Below are 25,366 nucleotides of genomic sequence, written 5' to 3'. Positions count from 1 at the left end.
GCTGGCTACACAGCAGGCACAACAAGAAGCTCAATTAAAGCCTTCAGCGCTTTATTATAAACTGATAAAGGCAAAAAGGTTCTTCAATATTTTCTCTTAAAAAATAACTCCATCCTGTAAAACGACCCTCTGAGCTGAGACCGATTCAGCTAGGATTTAATTTTCTTTGTAGAAATAAAAACCACCATGAATGTGACGACATGCAGCTGCAGCTGAGACGAGTTTGGGTTCAACTCAGAACAGAAAAACTATGAAAAACTTTCTCTTGTTTTCTGAAACAGTGAAAGTTTTCAGCTCGACTCGTCCATATAACGAAGTTTAGGTTTAATTCTAAGCTGGTTTTAATCATGAAATCGTCAAACAGAATGAAGGTTTCTTGAATCAATCTGATTTTAGATCAAAGTGGTTCTGATCGGACCCGATCTGAACCCAGCAGGAAGGATCATCATTAAAATCTGCAAACGATGTTGATGTGAACCAGACAGAAATGAATCAGTGATGATGGGAGTCATCTCCTGGATTTCTGGTTTTTAACCTTCAGCAGGTCAAATGTTCTGGTTCTGGTCGGAGATCAGCCTCTGCTGCAAGCAGTGGAGAAGAAGTTTGTTCAGCAGTGATGTAACATGGATGAAGTGGATTTTAATCTGGATTAAACAGGTGATGAACCTAATTTATGGTTAAACCGTCATGAGATCTGAATCATGACCATCAGAGAAAAATCCTGGATCCAGACGGCAGAACAAAGTCCAAACTCAGCCTGAGATCCAGACCAGTCAGATTATTAGGCTGGTCAGAACTAGTTCATGTTCATAGTTCACCACCCAATTTGAAGGGGTTGTCAGATCCGTCAGATTAGGAATTTTAATGGAGATCAAGACTCCTGGTTTGGACCGGTTACTTCTACACCAACAACCAAAACATCCGACAGGAACCGATCACTACGCCACGGAGGTAAGAAGACATTCGGCCCAGATGAATCCGTTTAAATAAATAAATCCATCCATCCATCCATCCATCCATCCATCCATCCATCCATCCATCCATCCATCCATCGTTTCAGATCTCCCGCAGCCTGATCAGAACCAGAGAACAGATCCAGATGGATCTGTTCGGTTCTTCCAGGCCTGATCAGAACCAGGCTGAGCACTGACCGGCTGTTCTCGGGTCAGAACCACCTGAAGGTGGAGATGCCTTCTGCCTAATGACGTCACGGACGTTACGTAAAACAGAGACTTGTTCAGGAAGCGGCTGAGCAGCAGATCAAACCCGGAGTGATGCTCCAGGATCAAATGGAGGGAAATTTGTCCCAAAAACAAGACTCTAAGTGTGATCCGCTGCGGCGGGCCGAGCTGCCATGTTGCATAACTGTTTGTGTTTCGCCTCTAATGGATGATTCTGCAGAGAAGAGATGCTTTTAAATAAAACCAGAGGGAATTACTGAAGAGCAATTAGAGAAGATGTCCTGACAAAACAAACAAGAACTTCTGCAAACTTTCAAAAACTCTCAGGTAAAAGATTCTTCTCATCCTCACCCACATCAGGATCTACCGACTGAAACATCTGGCCAGAAAAACCCGAAACATTTCTGACATCTGTGCTCAGACGGAGAGAAAAGGAGGGTTAGCTTACAGGAGGAGAGCTGGTGAAGATGGGTGGAAGCCTCTCTCTTTCCCTCTCAACTCCTGAATGTTCTCCATCCATCCTGAAGAGTGGAAAACTTCTTTTTCCTCCGTGGAAAGTCTCAGTCCTCAGCTGCGCCTGCGGTGCTGCTCCTCACAGGGCTGCGCATGTTTTCCCCGCAGATGTCCGCCTCTGCGCTCCGCAACCAGGGGAAATCAGGGAGATTCACATCCTACAACAAGCGGAGTGAAATCTACCTTCGTCGGTCAGGTGAGATCCGCGTTACGCACACACCCTGACGCGCAAACGTCTCCAAACAAGCAGGCTGCGCGTAAAAGTCTGCCGTGGATCTCTCCAAACAGCGGGAGAAAGTTAAAAACAAATTCTAAAAACGTTAAAAGAAAGTTTCTACCCGCTGCTTCTGCGCTTCTTTCTCTGCTTTTCTGCGTCGTCGGTCGGGGAGGCAGCCCAGCAGCGAGCCGGCGCCATGTTTGGAGGAGGAGGAGGAGGATGAAGAGGAGGAGGCGCCCGGAGACACAGCGTCACCAGCAGAGAGAGGGGAGAACAGGATTCAAAATAAAAGAGCAAAACTGCTGCAAGGAAGAGAAAACCTCATCAAATCTGTTAAACCATCTGAAGGGGAATAAAAAATAACTGGGGGAAATTAAAATTTACCAAACAAAAAACAATACACTAAAAAAACAACTAATATGAATAAAAGTGGTGGAATTTATCTGAATACATTTTAATCATTTATTTTATATTAGCAAATAAAATAAAGTTCATATTGGAACAGATGTTTTAAATTTCCACAGAACCAGTTTGTGATTAAAATTAAAATGAACTGAATTGTTCAGTACCATGTGGGCTATCACTGTCATGTTAGCTAACATTGACTCACTCCATTCAGTATGATGAACTTACTGTAGCTATTATATAAAAAATAGCTCAAATTCTTTCTTATAGAATTTTACATTCCTGACAGAGCAGAATGTTCTCCATCCATCCTGAAGAAGTTTTATATAGGCTCTTATAGGCTAATGTTAGCATGACAGCTACCACTAGCATATTGACTAGCATGTTGACGCTACCAGAATCACAGTCATCACCAGCATGTTGACCACTCCATTTTGCTTTTATTAGCTAAAATGTTAGTGTTAGCTTAAATGCTATCATCAGTCTCTGTGCTATCATTAGCATGTTGACCTAATAGCATGTTGACGCTACCATTAGAGTGTGTTTCTCTCCAGTCTGGTTTTTCTTTGATTTATTTAGCAGCATTTCTAGTTGCGTTTGAGTGAAAATAAAAAGCTGCAGCTTTTATTCTGACGGCTCTGATGGTGGTTCTGTAGACTCTGCGTCACAGTTACAATTTAACTCCTGGACCCGTAATTAGTGAGAAACAGAATCCGGGCTTTGGGCCAACTCTTTCTGAACATAAAGAAACCCTCTGTGTGTGTGTGGGTGTGTGTATGCACGCACTGGGGTGTGCATACGTGCGTGGGGGTGGGCATGTGTGTGTGTGTGTGTGTGTGTGTGTGTGTGTGTGTGTGTGTGTGTGTGTGTTTCCCTGTAACGTTGAGATCATCATCCGTCTGGTTTCCCAAAAGCAGCTCCAGTGTTTCTGCAGGAAGCTGCTATAAAATCTGATTTTTGACTTTTGTTTCCAAACCAGCATCAAGTTGACTAAACCCGTTCCGATCCAATAAAACCAGGATGGACTTGGACCTGAGTTTGGATTAGTTCCTCCGGTCAGTAATCAAAGCAGCTGTAACAGAACCAGAATCAGACGGGCCTTCCTCTTCCTCCTCTTCTTCAGTCTGGTAGCTGATTTCTACCGTCTGGGGGAAAATGGCCGCAGCGTGTCTTCATCCATAATCCAGGTTCTGAGCTCGATGGTCCATCCAGATGGTTCTGAGCTCAGAGAACCGGACGCCACCTCTGGACCAGGTCAGCATCGTGTCTTCTCTGCACAACGTTTGCATTTGAGTAACTCTGCAATGCACAAAAATGTCTCCTTTGTTGAAATTGTAAAATTCTGGGTCTTGAATGAATTATATAAAAGCTTAAAAACGTCTGATGAAATTTGCATATCATACAGAACTGCCTGGTCTGCCATGAACTCATTAGTTATGAATTCATTAGTTATGAACTCATTAGTTATGAACTCATTATTTATGAACTCATTAGTTATGAACTCATTAGTTATGAACTCATTAGTTATGAACTCATTAGTTATGAACTCATTATTTATGAACTCATTATTTATGAACTATGCACAAGTTTTGTTTAATGGATCCTAAAGACTTTAGCTAAGTAGCTTCACTTGTTTTATGAATTTTTATGAGGCTGATTTTGATGGATTCTCCTCATTGAAAGCTGTTACACACTGAAGAGGTCAAAGGTTACATTCTGAACTTTCTGCTTCCTCTCTGATCCTGAAACGTTGTGGGCAGAAGAACCAGATTCTGGACAGAATCAGAACTGAGCTTCAAAATCTTTAACATAATATCTGAAATTTTTATTTTCTCTGTTTGAGATGTTCAGTTCTGGCTGCTCGGCCCGGCCCGGTTCGGTCCAGTCCTGTCCGGTCCGGTTGCCCTGAGCTGCGATTGTTTTTGGAGCGGAGGCCCGGTTCAGCAGCAGACACGTGGTGTTGGTCCAAACCCAGATGTGCTTTTTGCATCAGTCCAGAGATTTTTATGGCTTCTGGGGCTGAAACTCCAAACTCACACACACACACACACACGCACACACACACACACACACACACACACACACACACGCACACACACACACACACACACACACACACACACACTCACACTCTCTCTCTCTCTCCTGCGGTTGTGTTCTCCCAGTGAATAACACACACCCTGCTGGGAGCCTTGGTGTTTCGGACCCAGCAGAACAGAACCCAGCGGGTCGTCGGGCCGCATTACTGCAGGTTAAACTGGATCTAAACCTGCTGCTTTCTGCTGGCGGAGTGAAGCAGTGTTGCATTGTGGGTCGTTATGTAAGAGTTAAAGGCCGTGGGCTTCCTCTGCTGATGAAATGAAGAAAACCTGATGTCATCGAACGCGGCTCAGTTGGGGAAGAACAAAAGATTTCTTTGAGCCCAAACTTTGGATATTTCACAATCCGCCTGGTTTCTGCTGTTTGTTACGGAGAAAAACTGAGCAGGAAATCTGCAGATTTAAACCTTCTGACCATCCAGCAGAGGAATTACAGGACTGAACTTTAACTTACTTATAGTAAAACTTCAGTGTTTTACTGCTGGTTATTTTCACAAATTGGTAGCTGTGCTGATTTAATGGAAATGAAAAATTATAAGTGACCTCAGTTACAACATAAACATGTTCAGTCATGATGCTCTTTTCTGTTTATGATCATATTAAAATATATCAAGGACAGCGGCTGATTCAGGAACTAAACTGTCATAAAATACTTTATTTAACAAACATCAGTTTGATTTTCTTCTGTTCTAACAACAGAGATAATTTGTATTAATTATTCATAAAGAATATTTATAAGGTTTATTCCAGACAATTTATATAATGTAAATGAGAACTCGTTCAAGTTAAATGGTGAACTATGAACATGAACTAGTTCTGAACAAATACGAAACATATGTAGACCACTCATTGGAAAAATGAAAAAGTGAATCTGTTATTTTTTATTTAATGTTCTGTAATGGCCACAGTTTCATCTCCACCCAAACATTTTAGTTATTGAAGGTATTTCTGCTGCTTTCACCTGGTGAGTTTCCTTCTGCTGTGAGGCAAACCGTTTTCTGTCCAGTCAGGTCAGAGGTCAGACTCGTTCAGTTTTCAGCTCTGATTATTCGCTCTTCAGATTTCTGATAAACACATTAAACTCATAAAACTGGATCTGTTTCCACAACAACCGTCTCCCTCTCCGCTTCCAAAAACGTCTCGGTACAGATTTCACTTTCCTGACAGACTGTTTGTCCGAGGCCTAAAAGCTCGCCCTCAAAATGAGGTCACCATGGCAACCAGTGACTCAGCGGGAATAAATGTAGTGGTGCTGTGGGATTCCTCCTGGACTTCCTGGATCCTCCAGGAGGAACCAGGAAGGTTCTGATGAGAACCAGGAGTCTGACTGATCCTCCTGGATCTGCTGTGTTATGAATTCACTCTGCAGACATTTTAGAACGAAGCTTTCTTTGTATTTCTCCTTAAATTTGTGTCTTTCGGGCAGATTGTAGAGTTAGTTTTATTGTCTTTTAGAAAACCTCCTGATATTTCAGTGGAAAGTGTCTGATTGATTGGATGCATCTGATCCGGGCGGCTGGAGCGAGGCAGCTTCCCAAAGCCTCACCTCTTTATTTTTAGACCGAAACCAGAAAAAGAGACAGAAAAACAAAGAAAACATGAAGATTAAAGGCTGAACTGACTCTGCATGCTGCAGGTTTATCCTGATCTCTACGGATTTTATCCACTAGAAAGAAACGTCTCTGCAATAAATTACTAAGTTAACAGACAACAAAAAAGCTGCAAGAGTATTTTAAGATCTGAAAAACATTTGATACTGTTGATCACAACTTTATTAACTAAACTTGAAGTGGATCAAAAGTTCCTTAAAGGACCAGATACAGTTTGTGAAAATAAATGATCATAAACCAGTTAAAGGGAAACTACAGTCTGAATTAGGTCATTTATAATGTTTATTACTGACATATGCAAAGTAATAAAATCAGTTAAATTTGCATTGTTTGCAAATGATAGTCATTGTCTAAAATGGGACCACAGGAATAAGCAGCAGATTATGTAAATGATTACAACAGAAACAAACTAAAACTGATAAATTATTCAAATCTACCGAGTAAAACAGGACAAGCTAGTGAGGCTGGAAATACACAAATAAAAAGTAAATTAAACAGAACTTTATGTGTAATCTTGGATCACAAAACCTGATGGAAACAAACTGGTCAAATATTCTGCAATATTTAGGATCTGAAATCTCTAAAACGTCTGTTTTTAACCGAACCGGTTCTACTTTTCAGAACTTTATCTGGTTTGGGTTTGATCCCTGAGCTGCCTCATCCTGCCGTCTGAGGAAGAGGAGGAAGAGGAGGGAGAGGAGGAAGAGGAGGGAGAGGAGGAAGAGGAGGGAGAGGAGGGAGGGGCAGCGGTTGTCAGGAGGAATATTTGGGTTGATTCATAGCAACCACTCCAAACTGCTGGAGAGAGAAAGAAAGCAGGACCAACATCTGGAGAGGCAGGTCCTCTTATTCAGACCGTTTTACAGCAACACACACACACACACGCACACACACACACGCACACACACACACACACACACACACACACACACACACACACACACACACACACACACACACACACACACACACACACACACACACACACACACACACACACAGGCCTTCCCTCAGAACAGTGTGGAGCAGGAGAGAGGTTACTGTAGTTCAACTGGGAGGAGGAAGAGGCTGGACCCATTTCCAGTACATGATGGTGATCATCTGGACCAGAACCAGAACCAGGAAGACGGAGCTGATGGAATCACGGCTGGAGTTCATCTGAAATATTTCCCTTCATTTCTTCAGATTATAGACGTACAACAGATTCATCTAAACGTGATTTGACCTCTGACCTTCCTGCAGTTCATTAACTCTCCTGTCACCCCACTAACTGTAATCACAAGAAATTCAACTCTATAGAAAGACACTAGCTTGACGCTATTAGCATGCAGAGGCGCTAGTATAGCTCGGTAGCACAGCTTACTCACTTAGATCGCTAGCTTGTGATGATAGTTGCACAATTAAATCGATTAGCATTAATAATGATAACGGGGGGATAAATATCTAAATACATTAGAAACACTGCAAGAAAAGTGTTGATTTTGAGTCTGTATACTGAGGCGTGCGACAGCAACCAGTTAGCAGGACAGCGCGCTGTCGGCTGGCGGGAGATGCTAACGACTCTTCTTAGCATACCAATAGCTTAGCATATGAATAGCTTAGCATATGCAAAGGCGCTTCAGCAGACCAACTCAGTCATTAGATGAAAAACAATGACATCACATTCATCACTGACATGTGATTGGTTGGTTGATGTGTCCCCATTGGAGAGCACACGTCTTTATAAATAAGCCCCGCCCCAATAATTAATATTTTTAATGCTGTATTTAAAAAATCTATATAAAAATACATGCTGTATTAAAATATATTCATATGATATTGCTTATATGCAACATGTTCATATATGAGGAACATTAATGAGGCACAGAACTTTTTTTTAAAATTTCATTTTATTTTTTCAATGTTTCCACACAAAATAAGACATAAATGCTTGTTCACTTCTGGACCATCTGGCGGTGTTTGTTTGTCCAAACCTTATCCAACATTACGCTGCTTTCAGGAAAGGCCCAACGTCTCTCCTGTAGACCTGAGGTCACTGGGCTCCTGGCTGGGGAAACTTGGGGTCTCCAGCTCACCACAGTCCATCCTGACGCCCCCTCAGGTGCCACCATCCCAGAATGCCACCTCCTCTGCTGCCAGTACTCTCTGCCTTCCTCCATCAGCTGTGAACACAGAACAGACCATCATTATGAGCTGCAGGCATCTTTGTTGTCATTATGAAACTACAGTGAAATTTTGTGGCAACTCCCAGCTTAATTAGAGGGACCAACTCTAAAAAAAAACATCCTATTACTACATTCTTGCAGAAAATAAAACAACTTTAAAGAAAAAATACAGAAAACACTCAGAAAAATTGGAAGAAAAAAAATTACAAGCACTTAGTATTGTAAAAAAATCCTTAGAAGAAAAATACTGTATGTACACAGAATGTATCATATGATGTGTAGTTTGTGCCACAGCAGGTTATGAAATGGACAGATAACGACATATCCGGAGTGATTTCATTGATTGATGTCCAAGTTTTTATTATTTCCAAGGGACCAATAAGCATTATTAAAATGAATGATTAAAAAATGTGCGATGCAAAGAGTACAACAACCTTTTTCCTCAGCAGTATAAATGGCCACCTGGACCTGTTTGTCCGCTTCCTTCATGGTCTCACTGTGGAGTCCAACCAGAGCCTCTTAGAAGACCTGCTGGGTCAGACAGAGAACAGTCCAGAAACCATCCAGAGAATCATCACCAACCTGAAGGAGATGAACACTGATAGAATCTCTCCTGACAGAAGCATCAACATCTTCTACTGTCTGGTGGAGATGAACGACGTCTCATTTTATCAGGAGATCCAACGGCTGCTGGATTCAGGGAAGCAGCTCTCAGAAACTGACTGTTCAGCTCTGGCCTTCATGCTGCAGATGTCAGAGGTTCTGGATGAGTTGGGCTGTTAGCTGTCCTCCATGAAGACCTGGAAGACATGAGATTCAACACTTTAGACATCCCAGACCCTTCTAGTTACTGGGAGAACTTTCACTGCTTACAACATTAATGTAAGCTGATTTTATTTGACCTAAAATGAGAACAAATAAACGTAAATCATTTGGTTAAGCAATTAGAATGAAGAATATCTGTAGTTACAATAGTTCGCCACCAGAGGGCAGTGAGCGCTCATAATCCACCATCAGTTTGTTCTGCTGGTTCATGAAAAAAGCTGCTCAGCTTCAGATCTGCTCCACTAACAGCAAAACAGAAATACTGAAGGTTTTCCATCTTCATTCTATTTTTCTTTAAGTCTGTTAAATCCAACTGAACTGTTCATATTTATTCGTATGACTCAAACTGTGATCCTAGAAGAAAACACAAGTTACGTGACATCCTGTGGAAATAGGAACTGAAACTAACGTTGTTCTCCTTTTTGAGATCAGCCTCCAATTGAGCGGAGGATGGAAATAACGTGTTGACTTGTTAATACAGGTAAGAGTTGCCGCTCCGGGTCCCTCCGTGTCTGTCTCGGCTCTCTGGAGCCTTCCTAACCGATGAAACCACCGAGGCTCCCCGGGGTTCGGCCACCGAGGCCTGGGTCACTCGGCTTTTATGGGGTGGGGTCCCTGCAGCAGCGCTCTGTTTACTTTACTAAAGGCCTGACAAGGACAAAAATATTGAACAAAACATAAACACACATCTTAGTTACTATGCAGTTAACCCGATGAACGATCAACTCTATGAAATAACTTTTTAAAGCTTGTTTCAAAACAAGTTTTTTTCTTTTTAGCTTTTAACCCAGAGTGAGTTAACATCTCTGTCTTAATGCTGCACTCCTGTGATGTTCTGATTTATATTTTTCTATTTTATTTTTTGTTTTCATTTTTGTGCAACACTTTGGTCAGATGCTATATTGTATTTTAAGTGTTTTAGAAATTAAGTGGTACATTATGGCAGCAGCATCTAGAGCTGATCTGTTTGTGTGGAGCAATAATGACCTTCTCAGATTTAACCTAAATAAACAGAGAACTTAATCTAACTTTTACAGTCCGTCAGTTCTTGCTGCAGCGACTCTCTGGTGTTTTAATCTAAAAACCAGAACAAAAACATTGTAGTTTCCCTGCTTGTTGAAATCATCAGAAAGTGAAACACATCACTCCGTCCCTCATCAGTCTGGGGTTCATCAGAAACTGATGTTTCTCTTGTCTGTGGATCAGAACCGGCTTTAAGTAGTCCACAGATTTCCTCTCTTCCTCCTCACTGAGTTCCATCTTTTTCCAGGTTTTCCTCTGGTTGCTCCTTGAAGCAGGAAGAAACTCTTGGTCTCTCAAAAAATGCTGGAAAAATGCATCCAGAACCAGATTGACCCTGATCCAAAACTCAGTGATTTTCTTGCTTCATTTAGCAACATTTCAGACAAAAGATTTGCTATCGGCCAAAATCAGAATCAGCAGGTCAAAAAAAAAGAAAAAAGATTTAAAGTCTTACTTTAAATCCAAAGCCATAAAAAAGTATTTACACCCTTTAAACATCATCATATTTTCATTTTCCATTTAATATGGTATTTTTAAGACCAAAACAAAGTATATATTAATTATATTATATCAGTATTATTTAAGCTGTTGCATAATTGTGACATGGAAGGAAACTGATAAAAAGTTTTCGGATTTTCAACCAAATCATTCATCAATCTTCATGTCAGTCCAGGCCGCAGGTGGTTCAGTTGAAAGCTGATCAAACTGTAAAGAAGCAACAGCGCCCTCTGGAGGAACAACAATCTAATGACATCAGAACATGTTAGATGAAAGCATCAGAAATTCACTTCCTGTGGTTCTTGATTCGTCATATGCAGCTTGTTGATCTTGAGATAAAAAATTTGGAACCAGGATCTCAGGTTCAGGCTAAGTTAACTCAGAGTTTATAGAAGCAGAGTTTGTTGAACCTTCTTTAAGAACAGTGATTATTCTGGACACGAACACGAGAATAATTGACTTTGAATGTTTAGGTTTTAAGATAAATCAGCCCTGAGATATGATGTCTGCTGTAATCAGCTCTGAAGATGAACTAATTATCAGGAATCTCAATCTGTCACATCACCCAGTGGAACCAAAGAAGCACAGATTACACACTCCTGATGGTGTTTGTTGAAGGAAGATTGATCTTATTGAGTCATATTACAATCAGCTGTTATCTCCTTACAGCAGGTAGAGATGTTTAAAGGAAGAAACATTTGGAGCTCATATATTAATCCTCTCATTACTGTCAGACTTCAGAGACAGTTAGTTTTCTGTTTTCATGAAGGTCTTATTGTTCCACTGAGGAGTGGAGGAATATTTCAGGCATCAGCAGGTTTCAGCGTCTCACAGATTAATCCCCGATCCATCTGTGATTCTCCAGTGTGAGAAACTGAAGACAGTGATTTATCTGCATGTCTGATTTAGTCTCAAGATTCAGATGTACAGAGCTTCAGTTCATGCTCTTTTTTCTAGCCCTCAGCCAGATCCGTGAACAGTTGGTTCTTCTAAAGGAAAAGTTCTGGTCTACAGCTCTGCTGGAGGGGAAAACAACCTAAAGCCCTTTTCCCTCTTGTTAAAGTCAGTCTGTTTGACTCTGAGATACTTTTATTGGCGAGACATCAAACTTTGAGGTCTGGACCCAAAAATTCAACATTTTGATAACTTTTTAATTGGCTCTAATGGTCTTTATTTGATAGTTAATTGAGAGGAAAGAGGGTAATGAGAGAAGGAGAAGACGTGGTAAAGATCGCCAGGCTGGGAATCGAACCTGCGATGGCCACATTGAGGACTAGGGCCTCCATATCTGGGTTGTGTTTAACCCCTGTACCACCACAGCACACCCCAACATTTTGATAACTTTTAATCCTCCAAGGTTAATAGACATACCTAATGTATGAAGCCAATGAATCTAAATTCCTTTGACTTTGTCAAAATTCAGTATGTGTGAAATGTCAAAAATGACCTTTGACCCAAAACAACTGACATGTTAATTTTTAGATACTACCTCCAATAGTTTATTTCCTGTCTTGAAGGCTTTGTGTACCAAATTTCAAATATTTTTATTATGCCGTTTTGATTGGGTTACCTTCAGGGAGGGTTGGAGAGTTTTTGGCCACGCCCCTTTTTAATTCCACTGAGTTCTTCAGTTTGGTCCCATTCACCAGTTTCATCAAAACCAGTCAGGACTTGGTTTGCTTCAGCAGGATGTAACTCTGTCATCCAGATTCGTCCCTCTCATCCCTCTGTGTCTCTTCCTCATCACTCAGAGGAAGACTGCAGAGACGGTGAGGACAACTGGTCACGTGAAAACTAAACACCTGAGTAGGAGGCCAGATGTATTTCTGGAGGAGCTTTCTTCAGCTGATGCTAGGGGGAGCAGCAACACAATACTGTCCCAATGGCAACAAAAAAAAATTAAAGATGTTTAAGTTTTCATTTCAGCCTAAAGGAAATCTGATCCTAGAATGACTGGCAGTAAGATTCAACCCTTAACAAGAACACAGAAAAATTTGGTAAGTTAGTCTTTATTTCAGGTTTTCTGTAAGGATCAAGGATCAAGTTTTCATAAAGGTATATTTTAGTTTGAAGAATTAAAGAAATATTTTTTGGTGGTGTGTTGATGATTGTCATGTGATTTAAATGAGTATTTTCCATCTCTAATCCAGTATTTTTAGATTCTTTTCAGTCTTCCAAAAAGACCAAAATAAATTATTTCATGTTTTCCAGATAAAAGATGGCGCAGCAGCAGGAAGTGAATTTTGGTAAGTGATCAGAAACAGAAATTTACCATCATAAAGAAACAAACTGACCAATCACAGCCTGTGTTGCTGCCATGTGATGAACAACAGCCAGAGTATGTATTTATTGTTTTCATGGTATTTATTGTTTTCATGGTATTTATTGTTTTCATGCTTCCTGTTCAGTGAAGCTCTGGTGGAAACACTGTGAGTTTCTGTGAAACCTGAATGTAAAAACTGAAGATGAATAGTTGATCTTCATCATGTTTTTCTGACGTCGGTTTGAATTCATCCTGTTTCTGATTTCTCTCTGCAGAGGAAAAACTTTTCCAGGTTCGCATTGAGTTTGTGGAGAGAGTTTCTGAGGAGATCCTGGATCAGATTCTCGATGGCCTTGAGGCGGATGGCATCTTTAAACGTTTGGAGAAAGAGGAAATACTTCAGAAGAACCAAACCAGAGCAAACAAGGCCCGCCACACCATCGATGCTGTGAGGATGAAAGGACAGAGAGCCTGCAGATTGATGGTCAAACGTCTTCACTTTATAGATCCTGCCCTGTCCAATCAGCTGAGTTTGTTGTCCAACTCCTCTGATTTAGGTTAGTCCCTTCACCAATCATGACTGAGTGGAAGTGAACTCATCCAACAGTGACTAACTACAGTTATAGCAAAAAATAAATAGTTAGTTTCAAATACAACAGGATTTGCTTATGCTATTCCTGAACTAGATATATTTATGATACAAAGAACATCTAACCATTTTTCTGTTTATACAGTGGAAATGTTAGCGATACTGATGGCCTTAAAGTGGGTAGAGCAAAATAAAACTGAAAAAGTTCTTATATGTTCAGATTCATTATCATCACTAATGTATTTTTTTAAATATCTCATTTGAAAGTCATATGGAGTTGGTATATAAAATTTATGAAGTTATATTTAGAATGACACACACTCAAATAAAGATTAAGTTTATGTGGATAGCAGCTCATAAAGATATAAAAGGGATGAAATGGCAGATCATTTAGCTAAGATGTCTTTAAAACAAAGTAGAATTATGGAAATAGCGTATTGTAAATCTGAAATAAAATCAATTATTAAGAGCAAAATTAAATCTGAATGGCAACAATTGTGGGAGGAAGGAACTAAAGGTCGTCATTTATTTCATATACAAAAGGAAGTAGGGAATATGGAAATAATAGGAGAAAATCAAAAGGAACAAGTAGTAATGACAAGATTGCGGCTCGGACACTGGATTAAATAGGAAATATGATGTAGAGACATTAAAACTTATTAAGATATTAATTAAACGTAAAATAAATAAAGCAGTTATTACATTTTTGAAGGAAACAGGATTATATATAAGAATTTAGATTAAAGGGAGATACTCTGGTCCACACACCATAGTAGATGGCGATAATACATCTTAATGTTAGATGTCACCCGCCAGTAAAAATCAGAAAGAAGAAGAAGATGTTCTTTGTCGGGTCCTTGTGGTATCTGTCTTGTCAAGCTGTCTGGTTACGTCTGTTACTACTATCTTGAGTTGAGTTTCCAGTTGCTACCAGTTTTTTTAGCCTTCTGCTCTTTATCTGTGCTGCCTGGACTTTGGATTGTTGCTTTTTCTGTATTCATCATTAAATCATTGTTTCTTCATTTTCTACCTGCGTCCTCAGCGTCTGCCTCACATCGCGCATCATGACAGTTTCTTCCAAATGAAATCCTCCTCATGGTCTATAATTGGAATGAGATCTTTGTTTAAACATCCTGATATAGAAACAATCAAATTAAATTTCAATGAATTGAATCTTAATTTGTTCAAGTGTTTCATCTTGTGTCTTTATCTCTGTTCAGATTTTGATGATCGATGTCAACATGACCTCAAAGAGTCTCTAAAGAATACCTTCGAATCTATCTATGAAGGCATTGCAATACGTGGAGAGAAAACATTTCTGAATGATATTTACACAGAGCTCTACATATTAGAAGGAGGAACTGGAGGGGTCAACCAGGAACATGAGGTCAGACAGATTGAAACAGCATCCAGTAATCAAGGAGCAAAAATAAAACGGGAAAACATCTTTGAACCCAACCCTGCTAGAAAGCAACAGATCAGAACAGTGATGGCCATGGGAGTGGCTGGCATTGGGAAAACACTGTTAACACAGAAGTTCACTCTGGACTGGGCTGAAGGCAAAACCAACCAGAACATCGACTTCATATTTCCATTCACTTTCAGAGAGCTGAATAACTTGAAAGAAGAAGCTTTCAGCTTAGTGGAACTGATTCATCACTTCTTTGACAATATTAAAGATGCAGGAATCTGCAACTTTAAAAAGTTCCATGTTCTCTTCATCTTCGATGGTCTGGATGAGAGTCGACTTCCTCTGGACTTCAAGAAGAATCCAGTTCTGACTGATGTTAAAAAGTCCACTTCACTGGATGTTCTGCTGACAAACCTCTTCATGGGGAAACTGCTTCCCTCTGCTGTCCTTTGGGTAACCACACGACCTGCTGCAGCTAGTTTGATCCCAGATAATTCTATTGACAGGGTCATAGAGGTCAGAGGGTTCACTGACCCCCAGAAGGAGGAGTACTTCAGGAAGAGATTCAGAGATGATAAGGAGAAGGGCGACAGGATAATCTCCCACATCAAGAAATCAAAAAGTCTCCACATCATGTGTCACATCCCAGTCTTCTGCTGGATCACTGGTAATGTTCTGGAGGATGTGATGAAGATCAGAGAGGGAAGAGAGCTGCCCAAGACCCTGACTGAGATGTACATAGAGTTCCTGCTGATTCAGCTCACCATCAAGGAGGACAAGTATGAAGAAATAGCTGAAGAAGATCCAGAGAACAGGAAGCTGATTGAGTCTCTAGGAAGACTGGCTTTTGATCAGCTGCTGAAGGGAAACCTGATCTTCTACCACAAAGACCTCAAACAGTGCAGCATCAACATCAAAGATGCTGCATTGTTCTCGGGAGTGTTCACTCAGATGTTTAAAAAGGTGAGAGGGATGCGCAACGTCTCCGTCTACTCCTTTGTTCATCTGAGCATCCAGGAGTTTCTGGCTGCAGTCTACATGCTCCACTGTTTCACCAGCAGGAACTCAGATGTGATCAAGACGTTCCTGGGAGAAGAATACAGAGAAACATCTCTAGATGAGTTCATGAAGGAAGTCATGAAGAAATCCCTCAGCAGTATAAATGGCCACCTGGACCTGCTTGTCCGCTTCCTTCATGGTCTCACTGTGGAGTCCAACCAGAGCCTCTTAGAAGACCTGCTGGGTCAGACAGAGAACAGTCCAGAAACCATCCAGAGAATCATCACCAACCTGAAGGAGATGAGCACTGATAGAATCTCTCCTGCCAGATGCATCAACATCTTCTACTGTCTGGTGGAGATGAACGACGTCTCATTTTATCAGGAGATCCAACGGCTGCTGGATTCAGGGAAGGAGCTCTCAGAGTCTGACTGTTCAGCTCTGGCCTTCATGCTGCAGATGTCAGAGGTTCTGGATGAGTTGGACCTGGAGAAGTACAACACATCAGGATCAGGACGAAAGAGACTGCTTCCAGCTGTGAGAAACTGCAGAAAGGCTCGGTGGGTTCAGATATTTTCATTGTGTGAATGCTGATTCAGCTCTATAGTCCTCCTGTTTCTTCTTCTTTCTTCAAGTTGCTTCTGGATGTTTTTGGCCTTTAACTATTTCCTTCATCCTTTGGACTATTTCAGCCATTCAAACATGTAAACATTCAGCTCATCTAGGACAGCTGCAGCTTTTGTTGAAGCTGTTAGCTGTCCTCCATAAGGACTTGGAAGACATGAGCTACAACACTTTAGACATCCCAGCCTCTTCTAGTTACTGGGAGAAATGTCACTGCTTCACCATGAAAAATGCTGCTGGACCCAAACTCTCTGTCTCCTCCAGGGGTTTTGGTCTTCAGCTCTTTAGGAGTTTAGCAACAATTTCTTCTGACATCCAAACCTTTGTTCCTCTGAGACAATGGACAGACCACTGCAGAGACATGGTTCCCTCTTCCAACCAGTTTGTCCCAGTTCCTCTCAGATCAACAGTCTGGGAGGTTCAGACCTGAAGGAGCAGCAGGACCGGTTCTCCTGCTGCTCTGCAGGACGACCAGAACAATCTGAATCTTTTAGCTGCAGCAGGTTGACGACTGTCCACTTTCTACTTTGTTAAAGCATCAAATCTAGCAGATGAACGGAGACAGAACTGGGAGCATCATGATACTGGTCTGCTCCCAGTTTCCTCTGTGGCAGCATTTAATAACCTGCTGCTGGGAACTATGGTTCTATAGAATATACTACTATTATTAATGATGATGATGATTCTAGATGCTGCAGCAGATATTAGCTAAACAAACCCAGAGATGCCAGAGGTCCACAGCAGGCTGGACTTCCTGCTCTGCTCATTTCATTTATAACTCACTTCCTGCTTGGTGGAAGATCTCAAGGATCTTCAAGCCAAACGGTCTAGTCCAAGTCCGAGCTGTGAGCAGTTCCTCCTCCTCTCCATCATCTCCAGTAGTTTCCTTCATTCAGCTCCTTTGAGGCTCTGATGCTGCAGCTCCATCAGATGCTGCAGAGAAAACTGAACTTTCCTTCACAGATGATAGAAGATCTTCAACATCTGACTGCAGCTGAAGGTCTGAGGACATGAAGCCTGGACCAGAACCAGAACCAGAACCTGGACTTTAACCAGAAACTGCACAGATTCTCTGTTGGGTCAAACTCAGTAGATTGAAGATCAGATGTTGATCAGATGATGACATCACTGTTATCATATTTTAGTCTGCTTATGATCTAGATTGATTTCATTAGAACTGAATTTATTTCTTCTCTAATCACAGACTTGGTGGCTGTTTGCTTGATAAGGATGAATGTGAAGTTTTGGCCTCGGCTCTGAAGTCCAACCCAGATCTGACTGAACTGGAAATAAGTCGGATCGACGTATATAAAGGTGGAGACTCTGATCTGAAGCCTCTGCTTGAGATCCTGGAGAGTTCAGTCAGTAAAGTGAAGATTCTGAGGTTTGTTTTCTCTATTTATCCAATTCATTTATACATATATATATATTTTTTCCCCCTCCAGGGGGTCTTTTGTGGGCTCTAGTGTCCCTTATATTATAGTGGGCTGAAACTTTTAGAAAAACTTTGAGTTTCGTTTTTGATCAAATGTTCTGGTTCTGCTGGTTTGGACTCTTTAAACCAGTTTGACTGGATCAGATGTTAGAATCAGTTCATCATGTTTCTTTTACATTCAGGGAAATTAATTTTCTACATTTTTATTATTTATTTGTTCATATTTCAGTTTTAACCTGCATCCTGTTGGCTTCAGCTCACAGCTTTTATTCTTTATTCAGATTGGGCTGCAGTTTGTCAGAGACCAGCTGGACTTCTCTGTTCTCAGCTCTGAAGTCCAAACTGACCCATCTGACAGAACTGGAACTGATCGGAACCAACCTGGAAGGTTCTGGACTGAAGGAGCTCTGTGGTTTTCTACAGACTGAAGGCTGCAGACTGGAGAAATTGGGGTATTTTAATTATATAATTATTGATATTTCTGTGAATAATTAGATATAATTGATCATAAATCAAATTAATTTCTTCTGTTCTAATAAATATTTTTTGAGTTTGTTCCTGGACTTGGATCCAGAGTTTAATTTAGTCCCTCTGTGTAACTGAGTTGGACCTGCTGATCTGAGGTCAGAACAGGACAGCATTCGGACCCCCAGTGTGTAGAAATCCCCCTACTGGGAAGCAGGTCAAAGGTCAAGGTGCAAAAAGAGAGAGAATGAAATCTCCCTTTATTGAAGTGCCACAAATCACACACTAGATAATTAATTAACAGTCCTGCAGTAAATACTGACTTTGTGAAGGTTGTGGTGTTAAAGTCATTTTGTTCAAACATCTTGATTCAGCTCTTATTTTGTAGGACAGGAAGTGAGATCTTACCTTTGTAATGCTTTGTATGCAACAAGCTTCAGCAGTTCACTGAAATCATTCTCATGTGGTTTACCTGGAAAATAGATTTAAAATGATTCATCTTCACAATCTGGTTTTTCCTTTATGATAATGTTCCCATTTCTGCAGCCGTCTCTGATGAAGGATTCAGAACTTGAACTAAATGACCCTCATCAATCTGACAGAGAAAAGGCTAAATATTTTCTAGTTGATAGTTCAGTAACTGAATCAGCACAAAATGAGAAAATGATCAACTTTCAGAATGTGAGCTGTAATGGATATTGTAAAACGCTGAATTAGACGGATTGAAATAAACCCGTTTACATCTGTTATACTTAGCAATGAGCTGCAGTTAAAATACAACCAGCAAGAAAACATCATTAATAGATTAATGAACAAAAACTGGAGACATAAAATATCTCAGTAGATAAATGATGGTACAGAGCAGTCGGCTAATACAGAGCCTGGAAGGAAACATGGAGAGAGAAAAAACATCGACTGAGTTTAAGATCCTGAGAAACTTTTAGAAAAACTTTGAGTTTCTTTTTTGATCAAATGTTCTGGTTCTGCTGGTTTGGACTCTTTAAACCAGTTTGACTGGATCAGATGTTAGAATCAGTTCATCATGTTTCTTTTACATTCAGGGAAATTAATTTTCTACATTTTTATTATTTATTTGTTCATATTTCAGTTTTAACCTGCATCCTGTTGGCTTCAGCTCACATCTTTTATTCTTTATTTAGGTTGCAGAGCTGCAGTTTGTCAGAGACCAGCTGGACTTCTCTGTTCTCAGCTCTGAAGTCTAAACTGACCAACCTGACAGAACTGTGGCTGAGTGGAACCAACCTGGAAGGTTCTGGACTGAAGGAGCTCTGTGGTTTTCTACAGACTGAAGGCTGCAGACTGGAGACTTTGGGGTAATTATAATTATAATTATATAAAATTCACATATTGTCACTTTTTCACTTCTCTCGATGAGAAAACGCTTTTTTGGTCGTTAACATTTAAATGTAATGAAACTCAAAATTTAGACTTGGTTCCAGCTTCAAACCACCAGAACTACTGCATCTCAGCATTTCTATGCTGTTCCAGAGCTAATAAGGCTGAAAATTGAACGCAGTGCTGAAAATTCACATATTGTCAATTTTTAACTTCTCTCGCGGAGAGAAGTTATAATTATAATTATAATATAATTATAATTAATTATATTATAGTTATATAATTATTGATATTTCTGTGAATAATTAGATATAATTGATCATAAATCAAATTAATTTCTTCTGTTCTAATAAATATTTTCTGAGTTTGTTCCTGGACTTGGATCCAGAGTTTAATTTAGTCCCTCTGTGTAACTGAGTTGGACCTGCTGATCTGAGGTCAGAACAGGACAGCATTCGGACCCCCAGTGTGTAGAAATCCCCCTGCTGGGAAGCAGGTCAAAGGTCATTCAACCCAGTCTAGAAAAGTGAATTCCAGCTCCTGGAATCTGACAGGAACAAATCAATAATCAATGATTGATGCTTCAACACTTTGATCAGAATCTGGAATGATTTTACTGACTAAAATCCTCCAACACAATATGACCCAGTACCAGGTTCTGGTTCTGGTTCTGAAGTCAGCAGGTCTTTATTGAAGCAGCAGCTTGTTGGCATTAATATTCATGAGAATCTTTAACTGGTTCTGTTGGACTGGTTAACCTGCATCCTGTTGGCTTCAGCTCACATCTTTTATTCTTTGTTCAGATTGAACGGCTGCAGGTTGTCAGAGACCAGCTGTGGTTATTTGACCTCAACTCTGAAGTCCAGCAGCCTCCATCTGAAACATCTGAACCTGATGTACAACAACCTGAAGGAGTCAGATGTTCAGCAGCTGAAGGATCTTGTAAATGATTTAGGGTAAGTAAATGTTTGTAGTGAGTTCTGCTGCTGTCAGCATATTGAACTAAACCAGTTCCTATCAGAGCAAAGATCCAGTGTTCCCAGTAAAGCTGCGGCTTCTCAGTGGGAGGAGAATGGTTCAGGCTTCCTGATTGGACACAGAGACAGCAATCAGCCAATCAGAGGAGCCAGCAGCTTGCTGTGTTCCTGTGTTTGTGTTAGTGTGAAGTTGAGTGTTGTTGCTGTGTCCATGTCTCCAGGAAGTCCAGCTGGACTCCAGCGTCCAGCCGTCCAACATGTCTAGAGACAGTGGTCCTCATTCAACAGGAAACAACTGATCAGGTTCATCTTGGTCACAGCTCTGAGATCAGTCTGACTGCAGCCTGGAAACCATCTAGTGGATGTGCTGCGTCACTGACTGCTGCTGGAGAGAGGCTGGAAACACTCACTGATCTGCTCTCTCCTTCCTTCTTCTCTCTGCAGGTTTGGATCTCTGTAAAGTAGAAAATGGTCTCAGTGTCCTGCTGATCCTCAGAGGTTGAAGCTGCAACAGTTTGAGTCTAAAGAGACTCTGACTGGATCATGATGATGACCTCTGACCTCCAAGATTTCCCTCCTGTTTATTTTCTCATGTTGTCATTTAGTGTCTGATATTGTTTGTCTCCTTGGATCAATAAAGATCCAATTCAAACTGGGCTCCATTTAGAGGCTTCATGGAGTTTTGATCTGAACTGGATTCAACTGGAAAGTTGATCCTTTTTCTCTCTGATTCATTTTCATCCTGGAACCAGAAATGGTCTGAGAATGGAAACATGGGAATCATTTTCAGTTCAGCTTTGAAGCCATGAAAGACACTTCAAACCTCTTTTCTCTGCTGCTTCTTCCTTCTGCTGACATGAAAATGTTCCTCAAAGCTCCACAGATAAAAAGATGCTTTACTGGAAACTGCAGAGAAACTTCAGCTTCCATCACAGAAACCAGTTGAACCAGTTTAGAACTGGATGTCCCACAGAAACTCTGATCTTAGATCAGTTTTCAGGAACATCTGGAACCTGGAAAAAAGATTTTATATATTTTTATGTTGATTCTAAAAACTAAATCTTGAAGTTTTACATCATCATTGATTCTCAGCTTTAATTTCTTAGTTTGTTTTGGTTTTGACTTTTTTAACTCCATATTTCATGTTTTGAGTTTTCTACAGAACTTCAGGCTCTTTACTGGGATTTTACTGGTTTATTCAAACCTCAGAGAATCACTGGGATAATGTGCTGATTGGTTCATGTTTGATTTTCATAATTCTTCTAATGTAATATGGGTTGCTGGATGTTTAACGACCAAATAAAGTTTTTAAAAAATCTCTGTGTTTTTTCTATGCAGCTGACTGTGTACACATATAATAACTAAACCTTAATTTTAATCCTCCATGCCATTTTTCTTTTTTTTAAGTTTTCACATTTAGTTTCAAAGCTTAAATTAGTAAAAGCAGAAACATTTCAAGTTGATTTCAGCTTTAAGCTACTAATTTAGCCAGCAGTTTATTTTTGCAGTATTAAGACTGAAGATGTTTTTAAAAAACAGATGAGAACTATTTTTTTCAATCCAAACTCGATTAATTAAATCAACTATTGAATTAGATTAATAACTTGTATAAAACTGTCATTTCTGTCTGGTTAATGGTGCAGCAGATCCTGCAGGGGGCGCTCTGGGGCCTCAGTGTTCAGGTCAGTTACAGTCTCAACTCCCAGAATCTTCTGGTTCCTTCCTGAAATGATTTCCTGCAATAAAATGTTGGCTGGAAATGATCAGAAAACTGAAAAAAACCTGAAAAAGTTCAAATCTGACCTCAGAGTTTCACAGCTCAGATCACCATGGAAACAAAGAGAGAAAAACATGGAAGGAAAGGAGTTTAATGTCACCTGGAAGGGGGCGGAGCCTCAGGGGAGTCAGGGGGCGGAGCCTCAGGGGAGTCAGCTCTAGTCAGGTTTGGATCAGAACCGGGTCAGACTCCATGTAGCAGCAGAGCAGAGTCTGGATCAGGTGAGTGCTTTGGTTCTGGTCGGGTTCTGGTTTCCTGCTGATCAGAACCAACAAACTGACAGCAGATTTCTACAAACTCTCTTAAAACTGCAGTTTCCAGTTGCTGAGCTGAACTGGTTCCAGTATCTTTACTGGTTCTGCTGCTCTCCCTCCTGATGTCAGAAACCTCTGACCTCAGAGACTCACATCTGGTTTTAGAGGAAGAATTGAGCTGAATCAGGAAAAACTGGTTTCCAGGATGAAACTGCAGATTCTGGTTCAGCTGCTGAATAAAAGCTGAAAACTGAAATTCCAACTTTATTCCCAGTTGATCTGATTCTTCGCAGCAGCAGCCGGATCTTTCTGGAGAATCTCTTTAGACACTTTGTCTCCTGCAGAGCAACAACTAGCCTCTGATGACATCACTAGAGGCAGCCAACCAACTAAAATCAACTAACTCTTAGTCTGAAGGTGTGACTACCTGCACCATCACACCTGACCTGGCTGCTTTAATTAGATCCTCTGCAAGCAAACAGCTTCTTCAGGTGTTTACTAATAATTAATCAAAAATCGACTTTAGATTTCTGATAGTCTTAAAAGAGACAAATTCTGCTCCTCTGCAGTTTGGTTGGTTCAGTCAGTAAAGTGCTGAACTTTGAATCTGGTGGTTGTTGGTTCAAACTCTGGTCAGGAAAATGTGTAAAGATGCCAGGTGAGTATCTCATCTCAACAAGCCTAGAAATAAACTCAAAAACTTCTTCAAGCTCTTTTTACCTTCAGGTAAAGAAAACATTTTATCTTCATACTGAGGAAAAAAATACAGTTTTTAAGCATTAAAGTGACTCCTGGTGGGTTTCATGTTGAGCCCAACATGTGAAAGTTACTGAAGTTGAGATGATTGAACCTCAACAGGTGATTTTGATGAAGCTGCAGCTTAATGAAGCTGAAGAACAAGTGGAGTGAATCAGTGGAGAGACTTTCTGTCTGCAGCTCTGTAAAACTGAATTTATGTTAAAATGTCTTGCCATACCTCTATGGCTTCCAGAACCAGGCTGAGGTCTAAACTGTCGGGGTATGGCAAGCCGTTTTAACATAAATTCGGTTTTACCGCCATTACATTCCAGATATCTCAAATTGTTTTATGACTAGACGTTTTAGAGATTTAAGATATCTCTAATTACATTCTGACTAGTTAAAATGACGTCAGATTTACCTTTGAGTTGTATGGAGACTTCAGTTCAAATATCTACAATGAATTACTGACTATCTGAAATACACATTTCAGATATCTACAATTAAATTATGACTAGTCAGGAAGTAAATTCAAGATATCTAGATTTTAGTTTTGACTAGTCACAATTCTAATTAAAGATATCTCAAATGACACCATAATTCAAGGTATCTTAAATGTATTTTTGACTAGTGAAAACTAAATTATAGATATCTTATAAGCAAATAATGACTAGACAAAACTAAATTAAAGATATCCTTATTATTGTGGATCTTGTCCTGTGCATTTGTGAATTATGGGACAGTTTTAGCTCTATAGAAAGCTGGAGCAGACATAAGCGTCAGCGCTCAGTTTCTCTGGGAATGATGATAATTCACAGCCATGGAGACATGAAGGGAGCGGCTGCTGATCCTGATCATCTGAGACAGCCCGGCCTGTAAACCGACCTGATAAGCTTCTGATAGAGGTGAAGAAACTTTGATATTTATTCTGATTACAGCAAAAACATTTCACAAACGTAAAAGTTTTATCTTTGATTTGATGTTTTCTGTCCAGTTTGAGTCGGAACGCAGAGAAACTTGGACCAGATCTTCACGACTCCTTCAGTTACTGAAACATCATCCTCATCATGTGATGTCATTAAAAGTCCATCACAGCAGAACCTGGTTGCATGTCTCATCCCTACACACACACACACACACACACACACACACACACACGCACACACACACACACACACACACACACACACACACACAACTACTCAAGATTAAGTTATTCAAGTGTCAAAGCTTCTGCATATTTTACATATGTTCTACATGGTGTCACACACACACCTGCTGCCATGAAATACCCACAGTCTCTCTCTCACACACACACACACACACACACACACACACACACACACCCACACACACACCCTCACACACACACAGTATGTCTTTCTATTTTCACTGGCACTTTGCATTGACCTCTATTAATTTCTACTGTCCGACCTTCACACTGTAAAAACTAAATCTCATTACAGTATTAAGTATTTTTGTTCTAGTTTCTAGTCTGAATATCTTCGTACATTTGAATTGAGACAAAACTAACTTATAATAACAGAAGTTCATTTTAAGTTAATTATTTTTCATTTAATTTATACATTTTCATATAAATAATTATGAAAAAGTTGCAGTTTCACTGGCAGATTATTTTACTTATAAGACATTTCTCCAAATTTTTTTATCAACATTAAAGCAGCAGTATGTAATTTTTATCATACTTTTTTACATAAGTTGAAAATGTCTCTATGTCAAATGCGCCTTTATTTTCCTGGAAAGTTACTGATAAGTTAGTTTTGTCTTATTTCGGGTGTATTAAGATTTTTGCACCAGAAACTGGACAAAACTACCTGGTAATTTTTGTGTTTTTGCAGTGTACCTTTAACCGAACCATTACCAGTACAATCCTGACCCAAACCCAACCTAAACTCAAATTACCTGACCATTCCCAACAGTT

At 40.2% G+C, this 25,366-nt stretch overlaps 2 protein-coding genes across 3 annotated transcripts in view; one reads left to right on the top strand and one right to left on the bottom strand.

Moving 5' to 3' along the window:
- The window catches only part of hectd2 (HECT domain E3 ubiquitin protein ligase 2), a 41,346-nt gene extending 39,217 nt beyond the window's left edge, over positions 1–2,129 (bottom strand). Inside the window, exon 1 of the mRNA XM_023327906.1 lies at positions 1,630–2,129. Within this exon, the coding sequence (XP_023183674.1) occupies positions 1,630–1,701 (72 nt within the window). The 5' untranslated portion in view covers positions 1,702–2,129. The remainder of the gene's footprint in view (positions 1–1,629) is intronic.
- A 7,083-nt stretch (positions 2,130–9,212) lies between these two features.
- On the top strand, positions 9,213–21,235 carry LOC102224029 (NLR family CARD domain-containing protein 3-like). Of its 2 annotated transcripts, XM_023327904.1 has the most exons (11): positions 9,215–9,283; positions 9,448–9,496; positions 12,288–12,533; positions 12,748–12,782; positions 13,075–13,356; positions 14,609–16,358; positions 17,627–17,806; positions 18,139–18,309; positions 19,483–19,656; positions 20,482–20,634; positions 21,100–21,235. In XM_023327904.1, exons 4-11 carry the CDS (start codon positions 12,755–12,757, stop codon positions 21,113–21,115), a joined length of 2,754 nt encoding a protein of 917 aa, XP_023183672.1. In that variant the 5' UTR covers positions 9,215–9,283; positions 9,448–9,496; positions 12,288–12,533; positions 12,748–12,754; the 3' UTR covers positions 21,116–21,235. The 2 variants fall into 2 exon arrangements, with proteins under 2 accessions (XP_023183673.1, XP_023183672.1); XM_023327905.1 differs by having other exon boundaries at positions 9,213–9,496; positions 12,288–12,782.
- Positions 21,236–25,366: the final 4,131 nt, after the last annotated feature.

This window comes from Xiphophorus maculatus, chromosome 22, assembly GCF_002775205.1.
Source record: "Xiphophorus maculatus strain JP 163 A chromosome 22, X_maculatus-5.0-male, whole genome shotgun sequence".
Lineage (NCBI taxonomy): Eukaryota > Metazoa > Chordata > Actinopteri > Cyprinodontiformes > Poeciliidae > Xiphophorus > Xiphophorus maculatus.
The sequence above is the reverse complement of the archived record's forward strand: the minus strand, read 5'-3'. Positions and strand labels throughout refer to the sequence as shown.

Coding starts and splice junctions, on each gene's coding strand:
- LOC102224029 (XM_023327905.1), top strand. CDS start 12,755: ATGGCGCAGCAGCAGGAAGTGAATTTTG. Junction 12,783..13,074: donor GCAGCAGGAAGTGAATTTTG/GTAAGTGATCAG, acceptor TTCTCTCTGCAG/AGGAAAAACTTTTCCAGGTT. Junction 17,807..18,138: donor AGTAAAGTGAAGATTCTGAG/GTTTGTTTTCTC, acceptor TTCTTTATTCAG/ATTGGGCTGCAGTTTGTCAG.